This window comes from Galeopterus variegatus, unplaced genomic scaffold, assembly GCF_000696425.1.
Source record: "Galeopterus variegatus unplaced genomic scaffold, G_variegatus-3.0.2 Scaffold4951, whole genome shotgun sequence".
Lineage (NCBI taxonomy): Eukaryota > Metazoa > Chordata > Mammalia > Dermoptera > Cynocephalidae > Galeopterus > Galeopterus variegatus.
The window spans coordinates 33,527-47,954 of NW_007731062.1; the positions used below are offsets into that span (position 1 = coordinate 33,527).

The 14,428-nt window shown below is 38.8% G+C and overlaps 1 protein-coding gene across 3 annotated transcripts in view; it reads left to right on the forward strand.

Moving 5' to 3' along the window:
- The window catches only part of C2CD3 (C2 calcium-dependent domain containing 3), a 98,263-nt gene that overhangs the window by 29,139 nt on the left and 54,696 nt on the right, over nt 1-14,428 (forward strand). For all 3 annotated transcript variants that reach the window (XM_008588671.1, XM_008588672.1, XM_008588673.1), the window contains exons 13-16: nt 278-450; nt 1,559-1,682; nt 12,437-12,705; nt 13,213-13,302. In XM_008588671.1, the coding sequence (XP_008586893.1) occupies nt 278-450; nt 1,559-1,682; nt 12,437-12,705; nt 13,213-13,302 (656 nt within the window). The remainder of the gene's footprint in view (nt 1-277; nt 451-1,558; nt 1,683-12,436; nt 12,706-13,212; nt 13,303-14,428) is intronic.

Below are 14,428 nucleotides of genomic sequence, written 5' to 3' on the forward strand. Positions count from 1 at the left end.
AGAAGTGGCTACTCCCGGAGGTCCAAGGCATATGCGGTTACCTCAAACAGAAAGCCTGTGGGAAGCTGGGTTTTGTCCTGAACTCACAATATAACTTATGGGGTTCCTCCTGCATGTAATGCATAGTAAATCCAGCCAGTCACAAACGCAGCTGTATACCATCAGTATAAAACAATCAGCTCCAAAGATAACTACTAAAAGCTGATCCCTCAGGCAGACTGAATCATTCATCTACCTAATTCTTACAACTGACAGGTCCTGCTTTTGTGGTTTACAGATACTATTATCCTAATGTGAGAGACCAGATGGTCGCCAAAGGAACCTTGCCGTTATCAAGGATCTGTGCCATGGTAACCATGCAGCACCGTGAAGATATGGGAATACAGACCTTTAATCTCCCTTTAACTCCCAGGATTGAGAACAGGAAAGAATTGAGGAACCAGTCATCAAGTAATTAAAGACTAGTTTGTCTTTCTCTTTCGAAATCAATATACCAGAATATCCCTTTTCTCTCTAAATTAGCAATTCTTCACATTTTGATGTACTTACCCTTTTGAGGATCTGATGAAAATTATGAGGCACCTCTCTTACAGAAATGAGTGTAGAATATACACTGCAAATTTTGCATACAATTCTAGAAAATTCATAGGTCCACGGACTCTATAAAAGTTGCAAATATTTAATAAGTCCTCATGGCATAAATTCTAAGTACTAAATATGTGCACTTAGAATTATGATTCCAAGGCAACATGAACAGATGTGGGGTTGATGGAATGTGGTTAGCTTGAACTGGGAATTCACTGTAAGGGAGAAGGAAGTTAGGATTTAGATTTGCAAGGGATTAATTAGAATTTGGAGTTTTGAATGGTATTACATCCTGATGGTTCCAGCAGGATGACCTACCCTCCAAGCTTGTCATCAGATAACCAGGATAAACCTCCTAAATCAAGTTGCTGTGCATACTTGCTAAAAAGTATCTGCCAAAACAAAAGGTTTTATCTTGCCATAATTAAGACTGAGTTGTTTCTCCTGACACTCACTGATCAGCTTGTTCTGTTCTTCCTTAAAGCCTTCCCTGGTAGGTGACGGTAGGATGGTGGAATTTTAATAAAAAGGTGGTAAGCGAAGGGCAGTTTATGTGGTGATGGTAGGAGGGTAATAGGAGTATGTTAAGTGTGAGAATCTTTTAAAAGTTTAGAAAAGAAGAAAATCTCGAGTCCGTCTCAGTTCTGTGAACACAGCTGGGGGTTTAAAAAAATCTGGAATTAAGTTCTTCCTTTGATAGTTGTGTGATATTGGCAAGCACTTGAGTCTCTAAGCCATAGTTTCTTGGATGTGAAGTGAAATAATAACCTGGCATGCCTTTATTAACTCTAAAATACAGTAATTAATGTGATTCTGACCAAGGACAGATTCTTTCACTGCTAAGGCCCCTTATTGTTCATTATGACTGTAGTAGTTTGTCTTCTTCCTTTCTGACCAGGACATTGTGGTTTGGTAGAACAGAGATTCTTCAACCAGCCTTTTCATCATTCTTCCTTTTGTTCTCATTCTTCAGGTTTACTGGACGTGGGCCTAAAGTACAGGCGTTGTCCAAGAACAGCAGAGGGAGTTCTTGCTGCCCGAGCTGTCTCTATCTCAGTCCAGATTATCAGAGCCTGTGGTTTGCAAGCAGCAGCCAAGTAAGTCCACCTTAGAAAAGCAATTCTCAAACCTTTTTCCACTGTACTTCACACAATATGATGCTTATTTATGCAAAACTTTTTATGTACAATTTCTAGTTCACTAACCACAACTCTTCTTTTTCTATTAAGAAAGAATTTCAGAATATAAGTGAGTAAATCACTTGCAAACGTTGCTATTTTAACTGTTATTAGCAACTTACTTCCTTGACCGCCCTGTCCACAATTTTATCCTCTTTCTTAACCACTTAATACCATGGTCATATCTTACACCCCTAAACCATATCCAATCACTGCAGCTCCTCTATAATCTCATGTTCATGCATTTGTCTCCTAGTACTACCTCCTCTTTTTCCAGCTTGTTCCCCTTCAGTCTGTTCTCAACATAGTAGCCAATGATCTTATGAAATTTTAAGTGAGATCTTGCCATGTATGTACTTAAAACTCACCAGTGACTTTCCATCTCCTTCAAGGTAAAAGCCAGAGTCCTTAAAAAGGCTATAAGACACCACATGCTCTCACCCCCTGTTATCTTTACGACATCTTCTCCTCTTGCTATTTTCCCCTCTGCTTACTCCACTGCAGCAACTCACCAGCCTTCTTGTTGCTTCTGAACACTCCAAGCACATTTCTGGCTAAGGGCCTCTGTCTTACTGTTTTCTCTGCTGGCAACACTGTTTCTGTAGGAAAAAAATCATGGCCCTCTCCTTTACCTCCTCAGATCTTTGTTCATACTTCTTTCTGTCTTGAATGTTCTTCCTCTTTTTGGGTACTTAACAAACTCTTATTTTCCTTCAGGACTTCGCAGCCTTCCTTTATCTCTTCCTGTATGTAGGCAAAGTTGGTGCTTTTTCCTTTGTCTGTAGCACCTTGATTGTAACACATATTATTCTGCTTCAATTATTGGCATACTGCATTTTCCACCACAAGGCTGTGATTCCTCAAATCAGAGATACTGCCTGAATTCCTCTCTGTGCTCTCATCACATAGCATACATAGTTTTAGCACATAAGAGATGCCCAGTAAGAAGGAGAACTAGGTCAGGCTCCTGCTTAAGACTGGCTTACTTTGGACATGAGTTCAAGAAAGAAACAGACTCCTTAACTTTTCCCTTGTTATAACTGAGAGTGAGATTGTTTGCCTTTAACTTTATGGTCTCTAAATAAGTAATTGAATTACTGGCCGTGTGAAATCTGACTTAGCGTGATAAAATGTACAGTCTACTTAATATGGTTCCTCACCAAATTCTCCAAATAGACTTTTTCGATAACTTCTTGAGAACATCTTAGTGTTAGTAAAAGTGATATCAGGGCAGTTTTTTAATAATGTCATTTCCGGGCCGGCCCGGTGGCGCACTGGAGAGTGCGCCGCTTGGGAGCGCGGCGGCGCTCCCGCCGAGGGTTCGGATCCCATGTGGAGACTGGTTCCCGCTCACTGGCTGAGCGTGGTGCGGGCACAACACCGAGGGTTGCGATCCCATTACCAGTCAGTAAAAAAGACAAAAAGGAAAAAAAAATAATAATAATGTCATTTCCTCCCATTAAAACTATTGATAGTTTCCCAATGCCCGTAGCAGTTCTCTCCTAATTTTCATTATGCATTCCTATTCATAAAAAAATTTTTAGCATACCTTCCAAATATGTGTATACTTATTCATATATAAATTAACTTCATATGTTATTATGTACTAATATATTAAATACATTATAAAATATGCCACTGAATGGAAAAATTTTAATATAAGAGATGACAAATATAGAAGTTTTAATATTTTCTTCCTGTGCCCTGTTTATCCTATGAACCTCCTTTGCTGTACACGCTCTTTTTTTTTTTTTAATTGAATCATAGTTGATTGTACATATCTGTGGGGTACAGAGTTGAATATTAACTGTGTACAATATGGGATGCTCAAATCAGGACAATTAGTATGTTCAACATTATACAATGTAATCGTTTTTCGTGGCCCTTTAACACTTCCTTCCTACTCCCCTTTCCCCTGACCTTCCCAGCTCTGATAACCTCAGTTCTATTCTCTCCTTTTGAAAGTTCAACATATTATTTTGATTGTTGTGGCTTTCTTTTTTTCTTTTTTTAGGTTTTTCTGTTTGTTTGTTTGTTTGTTTTTAGCTCCCACTTGTCAGTGAGGACATGAGGTAATTTTCTTTTTGTGCCTGGCTTATTTCACTTAACATAATTTTCTCTAAGTTCATCACTGTTGCTGCAAATGGCAGAATTTCATTCTTTCTTATGGTAGAGTAGTATTCCATTGTGTAAATAAACCACACTTTCCTTATCCAGTCGTCTGTTGATGGACATTTAAGTTGGTTCCAAATCTTGGCTGTTGTAAATAGAACTACGATAAACATGAGAGTGCCAGTGTCCCTTCAACATGATGATTTCCATTCCTTTGGGTATATACCCAGCAGTAGGATTGCTGGATCCTATGGTACTTCTATCTGTAGTTGTTTGAGGAGCCTCCATACTGTTTTCCATAATGGGTAAACTAATTTACAGTCCTACCCCTTTCTCTGCATCCTCAACAGCGTGTTATTCTCTGTCTTTTTGGTAATGGCTGGTGTAACTGGGATGAGATAATGTCTCATTGTGGTTTTGATTCACATTTCCCTAATGCTGAATGATGTTGAACATTTTTTTCATGTGTCTGTTGGCCATTTGTATATCTTCCTTTGAGAAATACTTGTTCAACTCCTTTGCCCATTTTGTAATTGGATTTTGTTTTGCTTTGATTTGTTTTACTGTTATTCGAGTTCCTTGTATATTCTGGATATTAATCCTTTGTCAGAAGCATAGTTTGCAAGTATTCTCTTCCACTCTGTAAATCTACTTTTCTCTGTAAATCTAATCTTTTCTCTCTGTTAGTTGTTTCTTTCGTTGTGCAGAAGCTTTTCAGTTTGATCTAATCCCCTTTGTTTATTTTCCCTTTTGCTGCCTGTGCCTTTGGGGTCATATTCAGAAAGTCTTTGCCCAGTCCTACTTCCTAAAGTGTTTTCCCAGTGTTTTCTTTTAGGAGTTTTATAGTTTCAGGTCTTATATTTAAGTCTTTAATCCATTTTAGTTGATTTTGGTATATGGTGACAGGTACGAGTCTAGTTTTTATTTTTCCACATATGGATGTCCGGTTTTCCCAGCACCATCTATTATTGAAGAGGCTGTCTTTTCCCCAATGAACATTCTTGGTGCCTTTGTCAAAGATCAGTTGGCTGTAAGTATGTGGGTTAATTTCTGGGTTCTCTATTTGGTTCCATTGGTCTGAGTATCTGTTTTTATGCCAGTACCATGTTGTTTTGGTTGCTGTGGCTTTGTAGTATAATTTGAAGTCAGGTAGTATTATGACTCTGGCTTTATTTTTTTTGCTCAGGATTGATTTGGCTATTTGAGGTCTTTTGTTGTTTCATATCAATGTTTTCTGTTTCTGTGAAGAATGTCATTGCTATTTTGATGGGGATTGCATTGAATCTGTAGATTGCCTTAGGTGGTATAGACATTTTCACAATGTTAATTCTTCCAATCCTAGAGCATGGATTATCTTTCCATCTTTCTGTGTCCTCTTTAATTTCTTTCAACAGTGATTTGCAGTTCTCATAGAGATCTTTCATGTCCTAGGTTAAATTTATACTTAGTAATTTTTTTTTTTTGATGACTATTGTAAATGGTCTAGTTTTCTTGATTTCTTTTTTCTGCTAGGTAGTTGTTGGAGTATCAAAGCACTGCTGATTTTTGCATGTTGATTTCGTATTCTGCAACCTCACTGAAATAATTTATCGGCTCTAAAAGTTTTCTGGTAGAGTCTTTAGGCTTTTCTTTATATATTATCATGTCATCTGCAAACAGGGACAATTTGACTGCATCTTTTCCAGTGTGGTTGCCCTTTATTTCTTTCTCTTGCTCTGGCTAGTACTTCTAATACTATGTTAAATGGGAGTGGTAAGAGTGGGCATCCTTGTCTTGTCCCCGTTGTTAAGGGAAAAGCTTTTAGCTTTTCCTCATTCAGGGTGATGTTGGCAGTGAGTTTGTCATATATGGCTTATACTGTGTTGAGATACTTTCTATACCTAGTTTGCTGAGAGTCTTTATTATGAAGGGATGTTGAATTTTGTCAAATGCTCTTTCTGCATGTACTGTGATAATCATATGGTTTTTGTCCTTGATTTTGTTGATGTGGTATATCACGTTTATTGACTTGCATATGTTGAACCATTCTCACATCTCTGGGATGAATCCCACTTAATTTTGGTGTATAATTTTTTTGATATGTTGCTGTATTCTATTTACTAATATCTTATTGAGGATTTTCATGTCTGTGTTCATCAAAGATATTGGCCTATAGTTTTCTTTTTTGTTGTTGTATCATTGTCGATTTTGGTATCAGGGTGGTGCTGGCCTCACAGAATGAATTTGGGAGAATGGCCTCTGTTTCCATTTTTTGGAATAGTTTGAAGACAATTGTTAATTCCTCTCTAAAGGTTTGGAAGAATTCAGCAATAAAGCCATTCGGTCCTGGGCTTTTTTTTGTTGTTGGGAGACTGTTGACTGCTGCTTTAATTTCATTGATTGTTAATGGTCTGTTCAGGTTTTCTATGTATTCTTGGTTCAGTCTTGGTAGTTTGTATATGTCCAAAAATTTATCCATTTCTTCCAGGGTTTCAGATTTGTTGGTGTACAGCTGTTTATAATAGTCTATAATGATTCTTTGTATTTCTGTGGTAGCAGTTGTAATGTCTTCTTTATCATTTCTAATTTTTGTTATTTGGGTTTTCTCTCTTCTTTTTTTTTATTAGCTTTGCTAATGGTTTGTCTGTTTTGCTTATCTTCTCAAAAAACCAACTTTTTGTTTCATTGATCTTTTGTACAGTTTTGGGGGTCTCTATTTCGTTTAGTTCTGCTATGATCTTTATTATTTCTTTCCATCTACTAATTTTGGGATTGGATTGTTCTTGTTTTTCTAGTTCTTTGAGTATAGTGTTAGGTTGTTTATTTGATATCATTCTATTCTTTCGATGTAAGCATTTATTGCAATAAACTTCCCTCTTATTACTGCTTTTGCTGTATCCCACAGGTTTTAGTATGATGTGTCTTTATTTTCATTAGTTTGAAGAAATTTTTTGATTTCTTATTTAATATCTTCTTGGACCTGTAGGTTGTTCAGGAGCATGTTGTTTAATTTCCATGTGTTTGTATAGTTTCCAGAGTTTTGCTTGTTATTGATATCTAATTTTAATCCACTGTGGCCTGAAAAGATATTTAAAATAGTTTCAGTTTTTTAAAATTTGTTAAGACTTGATTTGTGAACTAACATGTGGTCTATCCTGGAGAATGTTCCATGTGTTGATGAGAAGAATGTATATTCTGTGGTGGTTGTGTGAAATGTTTTGTAGTTAACTGCCAGGTCCAGTTGGTCTAATGTGTGGTTTAAATCCTGTCTTTCTCTGTTGATTTGTTGCCTAGATGATCTGTCCGTTGTTGAGAAAGGGGTGTTCAGGTCCCCAACTGTTATCATATTTAGGTCTATTTCTATAAGTCTAATAGTGTTTGCTTTATATATCTGAGTGCTCCAGTGTTGGGTGCACATATATTTATGATATATCTTCTTGCTGGATAGATCCCTTTATCATTATATAGTGACCTTCTTTTTCTCTTTTAGTAGTTTTTGGTTTAAAGTCTATCCGTTATAAGTATAGCAACTCCTGCTCATTTTTTATTTCCATATGTGTGGTATATCTTTTTCTTTCGCTTCACTCTTAGTGTGTGTCTTTACATGTAAGGTGAGTCTCTTGTAGACAGCATATAATTGGGTCTAGCTTCTTAATCCAATCAGCCAGTCTGTGTCTTTTGAGTGGAGAATTTAATCCATTTACATTTAGGATTGTTACTGAAAGGTGTTTTCTTACTCCTGGTGTTTTATCTACTTTCCTTTGGATGTTTTAAATATCTTTTGTTTCCTTCTTTCCCTTTTATTGTTTGTCTTTGGTTTTTGTTGGTTTTTTCTTGTGGTAAGATACAATTTTTTACTCTTTCTCATTTGCATTTTTTTTTCTACTACTTGGTTTTGTTCTTTTTTGTGTATCCATGGTAGTAATTATTGTTTTTTGGATTTCAGGTGCAGGACTCCCTTGAGGGTTTCTTTTGGGGTTGGTTCTGTGGTGGTGAATTCCTATAGTTTTTGTTTGTCTGGGAAGTACACTATTTCTCCTTCATTTCTGAAGGATAGCCTTGCAGGGTATAGTATTCTTGGCTAGCAATTTTTTTCTTTTAGTATTTTGAATATATCATCCCATTCTCTTCTGGTGTTTAGAGTTTCTGTTGAGAAGTCTACTGTTCATCTGATGGGGACTCCCTTTTAGGTGACTTAACACTTTTCTCTTATTGTTCTTAGGATTCTCTCTTTGTCATTGAGTTTTGCCTGTTTGACTAAAATGTGTCTCGGAGAGAACCTTTTTGGATTGAATCTGTTTGGGGTTCTTTGAGCCTCCTGAATCTGAAGGTCCATTTCACTCCCTATACTTTGGAAGTTTTTTGCTATTATTTTGTTGAGTATGTTCTCAATGCCTTTTCTTTCTCCTCCCCTTCAGGAACACCCATGATTCAGATGTTTGTGTGCTTAAGGTTGTCTACTATCTCTCTTAGATTTTCTTCTTTTTTTAAAATTCATTTTTACTTTTTTTGTCCACCCAAATTATTTCAAAGAGACTGTCTTCAAGATCAGAAATTCTTCTGCTTGCTGTAGCCTGTTGCTTAAGCTGTCAGTTGTGTTTTTATTTCACTGGATGATTCCTTCAGTTCCGTGAGTTCTGCTACATTCTTTTTTAAAGTATTACTGTCTTTGTCAATTTCCTCCTTCATATCCCAGATAATTTTGCTCAGTTCATTGTATCAACTAACTGCATATTCTTGTATCTCACCAGGTTTCCTTAAGATTTTTACTCAGAATTCTTTTTCGGTAATTTCAAGGGTTTCCTCTTCTATGGGGTCTGATACTTGAGAGTTGCTGTATTCCTTTGGTAGACTCATTTTCTTGCTGTTTTCATATTTCTAGTATCTCCACATTGATGTTTGGTCATCTGGTAGAGTAGTTGCTTCTTCTATTACTCTCCTTCCTTGGACTGTGCTGGTGACCCTCTTCGTGTCAGTGCAGTTGAGTGTTCAGCCTTCTGCCTGCACAGCAGCAGTGGCTGCTGGCTGCTGCGGTTGCTACTGTGTTAGCAGACTGCCCTTGTGGTGGCAGTGGCTGTGGTGGTTGCTTTGGAGGACTGCCATATGGCAGCAGAGGCTCCACAGGTGGCGGACTGCTCACATAATGATGGTGGCTGTGTGGCAGTGCCAGTGGTGGCAGCAACTGCAGCAGTGGCAGTTGCAGCAGCTGCCTGCTTGGCTATGGTGTCTGCAGCTGCAGCCCATGCAGCTGTGGTGTCCACAGTGGTTGGTGACAGGGTTACCTTGCAGCAGCAACAGCAGTGTCAGCAGTTACAACTGCCTCTCTGGCATCTGAGATGTCCTTGATAGCAGCAGGGTTCCCTTGTGGGAATGGCAGCAGCCCTGGTGGTTGCAACTGTCTCCCTCACATCTGTGGTGTCCTTGGAGGCAGAGAGGTTACTTTGTGGGAGTGGCAGCAGCACTGGTGGTTGCAACTGCTTCCCTTGAGTCTGCGGTGTCCTTGGTGGCAGCAGGGTTACCTTGTGGGGGTGGCAGCAGTGCCAATGGCTGCAGCAGACTCCCTCATATCTGTGGCATCTCCTTGGCAGCAGCAGTGTTCCCTCTTGGGGGTGGCAACAGTGCCTGTGTCTGCAACTGCCTCCCTCGCATCTGTGGTGTCCGCGGCAGCAGCAGGGTTATCTTGTGGGGGTGGCAATAGTGCCTGTGGCTGCAAAAGCCTCCATTGCTTCTTCATCTGCCTCTCACCTCTGCAGTGTCCTTGGCAGCAGTGGGGTTACCACGTGGGGGCGGCAGCAGCACCATCATCTGCAACTGCCTCCTTCATATCTCCCCACTCTTCTTTAGGAATCATTACTCCACAGGATAAGGCTCAACTTCCTTAGCTTGGCATTCAAGGCCCTTCAAAATATCCTAATCTGAGTCTTGAAGGAGGAATAGTAGTTATCAAGATGCCCAAGAGGGGTGAAAATTATTCTGGTCAAAGAGAAGAACATGTACAAAGGCCTGGAGGCCTGACACTTAAATGTATGGAGTACCTGTTCTGTGTCAGACCCAACCAAGATCAGAATTCTTTATTATGGCATTAAATTAACTAGCATTTAGTTTGCAGAATAGGACTCAGAACGTAGATACTCAGTAGATCTCAGAGAGACTGAGTAATAGATAAGAAACTTCATAGTTCCTCTCTGTGAGGATTCACGGAAACGTAAGATTGAATGGCAGGCAGTTTATTCCACGTCCCCCATTTGGTCTGTGTTGCAATTTCAAGAGGGAAGGGCAGGAAGCTTGGCTAGTTTTAACACTACACTGTTGTGGAAGGTTAAGGGGAAAAAAACATGTTTTTTTAATAATGGAAACAGAACTGCACTAGAAATCAGACACTGTGGCTTCCAGTTCCACCTCCATCTCCTACTAGCTGTGCATGGTCTTGTGCTGGTTTCTTTACAGCTCTCTCAGCTTCAGTTTCTTCATCTGAAAAATTTTAAATACCTGCCCTTGATTTTGTAAGGATCAGTTCAAAAAGTAACAAATATGAAGTCATCTTATAAATTATAAACTACTACACAAATGTATGGATTTATATGATTACTTCCACTTGCAGAGGTAATTAATGCTGCCTTTATTAGCCAGTAGAGTATAGTAAAAACAGAAATAAGTTTTGCATTGCCTTTCATTGAAAAGAGGAGTTCTTAGTATTCTAAACCTACCCCTCCTTTGAATCCTCACTCTGGTATCTAGATAGCACGTGCTCTGAAATCAGCCTTCTTTCATTGAGACACCAGCCTTCATCTTATCTACCATTGGTCTTCCTGAAAATACATTTTTAGTGTCTATATGAAGTAGACACTTCTTTCTCATTCACTTGCGTCTTCTAACTCACCTGATCTTTAACTGAGAGTGAGTAGAAACTTCCTTGTACATACCCAGTAGTCTGTAAGTTCCGTGATGGTAAGAAACTGTCACTATTTCACTACTCTGTATCCACCTCTGAGCCCAATACATGACACACAGAGCAGACGCTCAGCAAGTAATTACTGAATGAATGAATGCAGACCAGCTTGGGGCCCAAGCCTTTCTGCCAACTCACTGCCATCTCTGAGTGTTCCCTATTAAGAGTCCTTTCACTGTCCATAGTCAGGTTCTCTGCTTTGTATGTATTGTCTTATATTATCTTCACAACAACCTAGTATTTTATCCTCACTTTTGTAACCACAGTTAACATTCAGTTTATTTCCACTTCATTTTTTTTCCTGGGAATAATATATACTCCATAGTATGCTCTTATATGGACATCAATCTTTTATTAATGATCATTAATGATAATGAAAAGGGGAAGGTTTTCCTTTTTTATTAGAAGTGAAATTGCAGTAAGCATCCAAATATATATGTCTTCAGTATTTGTTGTATCCTTATGTTAACCTCATTTTAGCAAAGAGGAAACTGAGACTTGGTAAAGGTTGAATAACTTGTCCAGGGTCACAGAGTAAGTACATGGTGGATCCAGGATTCAAACTCAGATCTGTATAACTCCAAATTACTACTCTTTGCTGGTACATAATAACTACAGTGATGATCTTAGAAGAAAGAACCCCTAAGTCTGCTTTAGAGGTATCAGGAAATGCTTCAAAAATAAATGACCTCTTTGCCTAAATGTCAGTTTTATCCCCTTGGGGAATTTGGGGTAAGTAGATTTGTCTCATACTATACCCACACACAAAAGACTTGAGAACTCTTGATGAGTATCAATTAAAGGTGGGTAGATTCTATCTGTACATCATGGAACATCTGTACTGAGAAAGAGAAAAGCAGCCCTGGACATCTGGGAACTGGTCTGACATTCATACCTAGGCTTTGGGGTTTTTTTCTTTGAGCATAAACAATCTCACAGAACACCAGCATCAGACAAGGCCTGTGACCATGCTGAAGTGAGACAAAAACAAGACTGCTCCATAATCATATCTACACAAAGACCAAAACAAGGTCACTATGCAAACCACAAAAATACCCAATATTCTCCTATCCTGGCTAAAATCAGTGACTGCTGATGCTTTACCAGTTACAGCTTTAGCCTTACTCTAGTCTTTCCTTCAAAGAAATCTTAAGATTCATTAAGAAAACCAATCCAAAGCAAAGCCCTGCTCATTCGAGCCCTCTTCCAAGTCAGCTAACAAAGGCCCAATGCTATAAGCTCTTTCTGATACCTTCTTACTGAATGATTATGGTTCCCCATGGTGTATATTTTCCTTCTTTGCAATGAGCAGTAAACTCAACTTGTTCAACTACAGTTGGTTCCTGTGGTCTTTGGCTGAAGAGCATTGACAGTACAATGGGTTGTCCTCAGAATGTCACTCTGATAGGCAGATGAATGTTGCCTTTCCCCTACCCCAATACACATATGCTATGATACCTAGATTACTAAGAAAGCACATTGTGGCACTGCCAAAAGCCTAGATAGGAAACATGGTTGATAAGTATTCTTGATGGGCTCATGCAGGTAGTGGAGATGTTTTCTAGGCAATCAAGCTGATTTCTAATATTACCATGGTAACCTCTTCTTACTCCCCAATCCCTCTCCCTTACAGGGCCTTGGCTGAGCAGGAACCTGCTCTACAATTTAGTGCCACAGTCGGGGTCAATGCCTCTGTCACCACTCATCTCTCCTTCCTGCCCAAGGGAGAACAGCGCCGAACCCGCCCTGTGGCCTGCTCCTTCTGCCCTGAGTTCTCTCATCACATTGAGTTCTCATGTAACTTGGTAACTCAGCACTCTAGTGGAGAGGCCTGTTTCCTGGCAGAGCTTTTAGAATTTGCAGAAGTTACTTTTGCTATCTTTCATGAAAATACCAAGTCAGGTGAGCACCAAATGACCTGTCACAATCAGAATTAAAATAGGCTCTGATTTGAATGGTCTGGCACTTCCTAGGAGATACATACTGAACTGTTTAGGGGTGAGGGGTCATAATCTCTGCAACTTATTTCTGAAGGGTGGAGCAAAAAATAAGAATGTGTGTAAAGTGTGTGTGAGAGAGAGAGAGTGTAGAGATAGTGTAGAGAGATGTAAAGCAAAAGTGTCAAGATGTTAATGAGTGAATCTAGAGAAGGGGTATATAGGAATTCATTATAATATCTTTGCAACTTTTCTATATGCCTGAGATTTTTTCAAAATATAATGTTTAATTAAATAAATGATTTTTAGGGCATTCAAGCTTTGATTGAGTGTGAGAAAGGTAATCTCTAATGCATCTTCCAACACTGAGATTCTGTGAGTTTAAGTAGAAGGTTATATGGATGTACTGTAAACATAAGCCCCTTGGTCAGTAGAGTACCAAATAATTTTTCTTTTTTGCTTCATTAAACAGTCAGTGATATAGTCAGTATGCAGTCGTGCAAAGAGTATCTACTCGGAGTAGTAAAGGTTCCAACAAAAGAGCTGCTGATCAAGAGATCTGGTAAGAATCCTGGATTACCACTTTCTGATCCTACCCTTTCCCATTCACTTTCCTACAAGAGGTCATTGTATGATATGCTCTGTTGCATGATGTGCAGAACAAAGCATGATCCCTTAACACATGCTTCTAAACTCTCCCAAGTACCTCACAATTTTTCTCAAGCATTGTAAGTCCTCTTCTAATCATTCCATTCCAAAGATCTTTTAATAAAACAAAGAAGCTCAAAGCATTGTACTGTCATCCTACTCCAAGAAAGATGATGATGATGAATATGGCAATACCTATTACATGATATAGCACTTTGTAAAATACTTTCTCAGATCCTCATGATAACCCTGCCTGCCAAGAATACAGGATCTTTTTTTTTTAAAGATGACTGGTAAGGGGATCTTGACCCTTGGCTTGGTGTTGTCAGCACCTTGCTCAGCCAGTAAGCTAACCAGCCATCGTGTATAGGATCCGAACCCGTGGCCTTGGTGTTATCAGCACCGCACTCTCCCGAGTGAACCACGAGCTGGCCCTAAGAATACAGGATCTTAATATTTTCATTTGACAGATGAGAAAACTTAGGTTCAGAGGTGTTAAGTGATTTGCCAAAACCATACAGTTAGTGAGTGGCAGGACTTGAAATCAAATCTATATTTGCCCATTATTTTTCACTATACTCTCCTTTCTCACTGAAGAATAAGGGTATAGAATAAAAGCCCAAAGAACAGATACAACCACCAAGGCAGTCTGGAAATATTGGTCCTTCCTACTTACTACTAACTGGGCAACCTTGACCAAGTGATCTGGCCTCTTTGAGCCAGTTTTCTTATCTCAGGGATGGAGACAGTTAATCCTGAAACTCTATAATGTAGAAATTAATAAAATTGGACATATAAAGTACTTGACACATGTAGGTACTCAGTAGTTGTTAGTTTTCCTTCTCTTGCCCATCTTTCTCCCTAGGATTGTGTTATCTAGTGTCCAGAATTCTATCACACATCTGCCAGTTGTGAATTAAAATTTGAGCAATACCCTAATAAACAGGTACTATTTATGTGGCTGCCAGAGAGAAGTCTGTACAATTTGATATAGGATTCAGTTTTTTTTTTTTTTTTTTTTTTTTTTTGACTGGCAACAA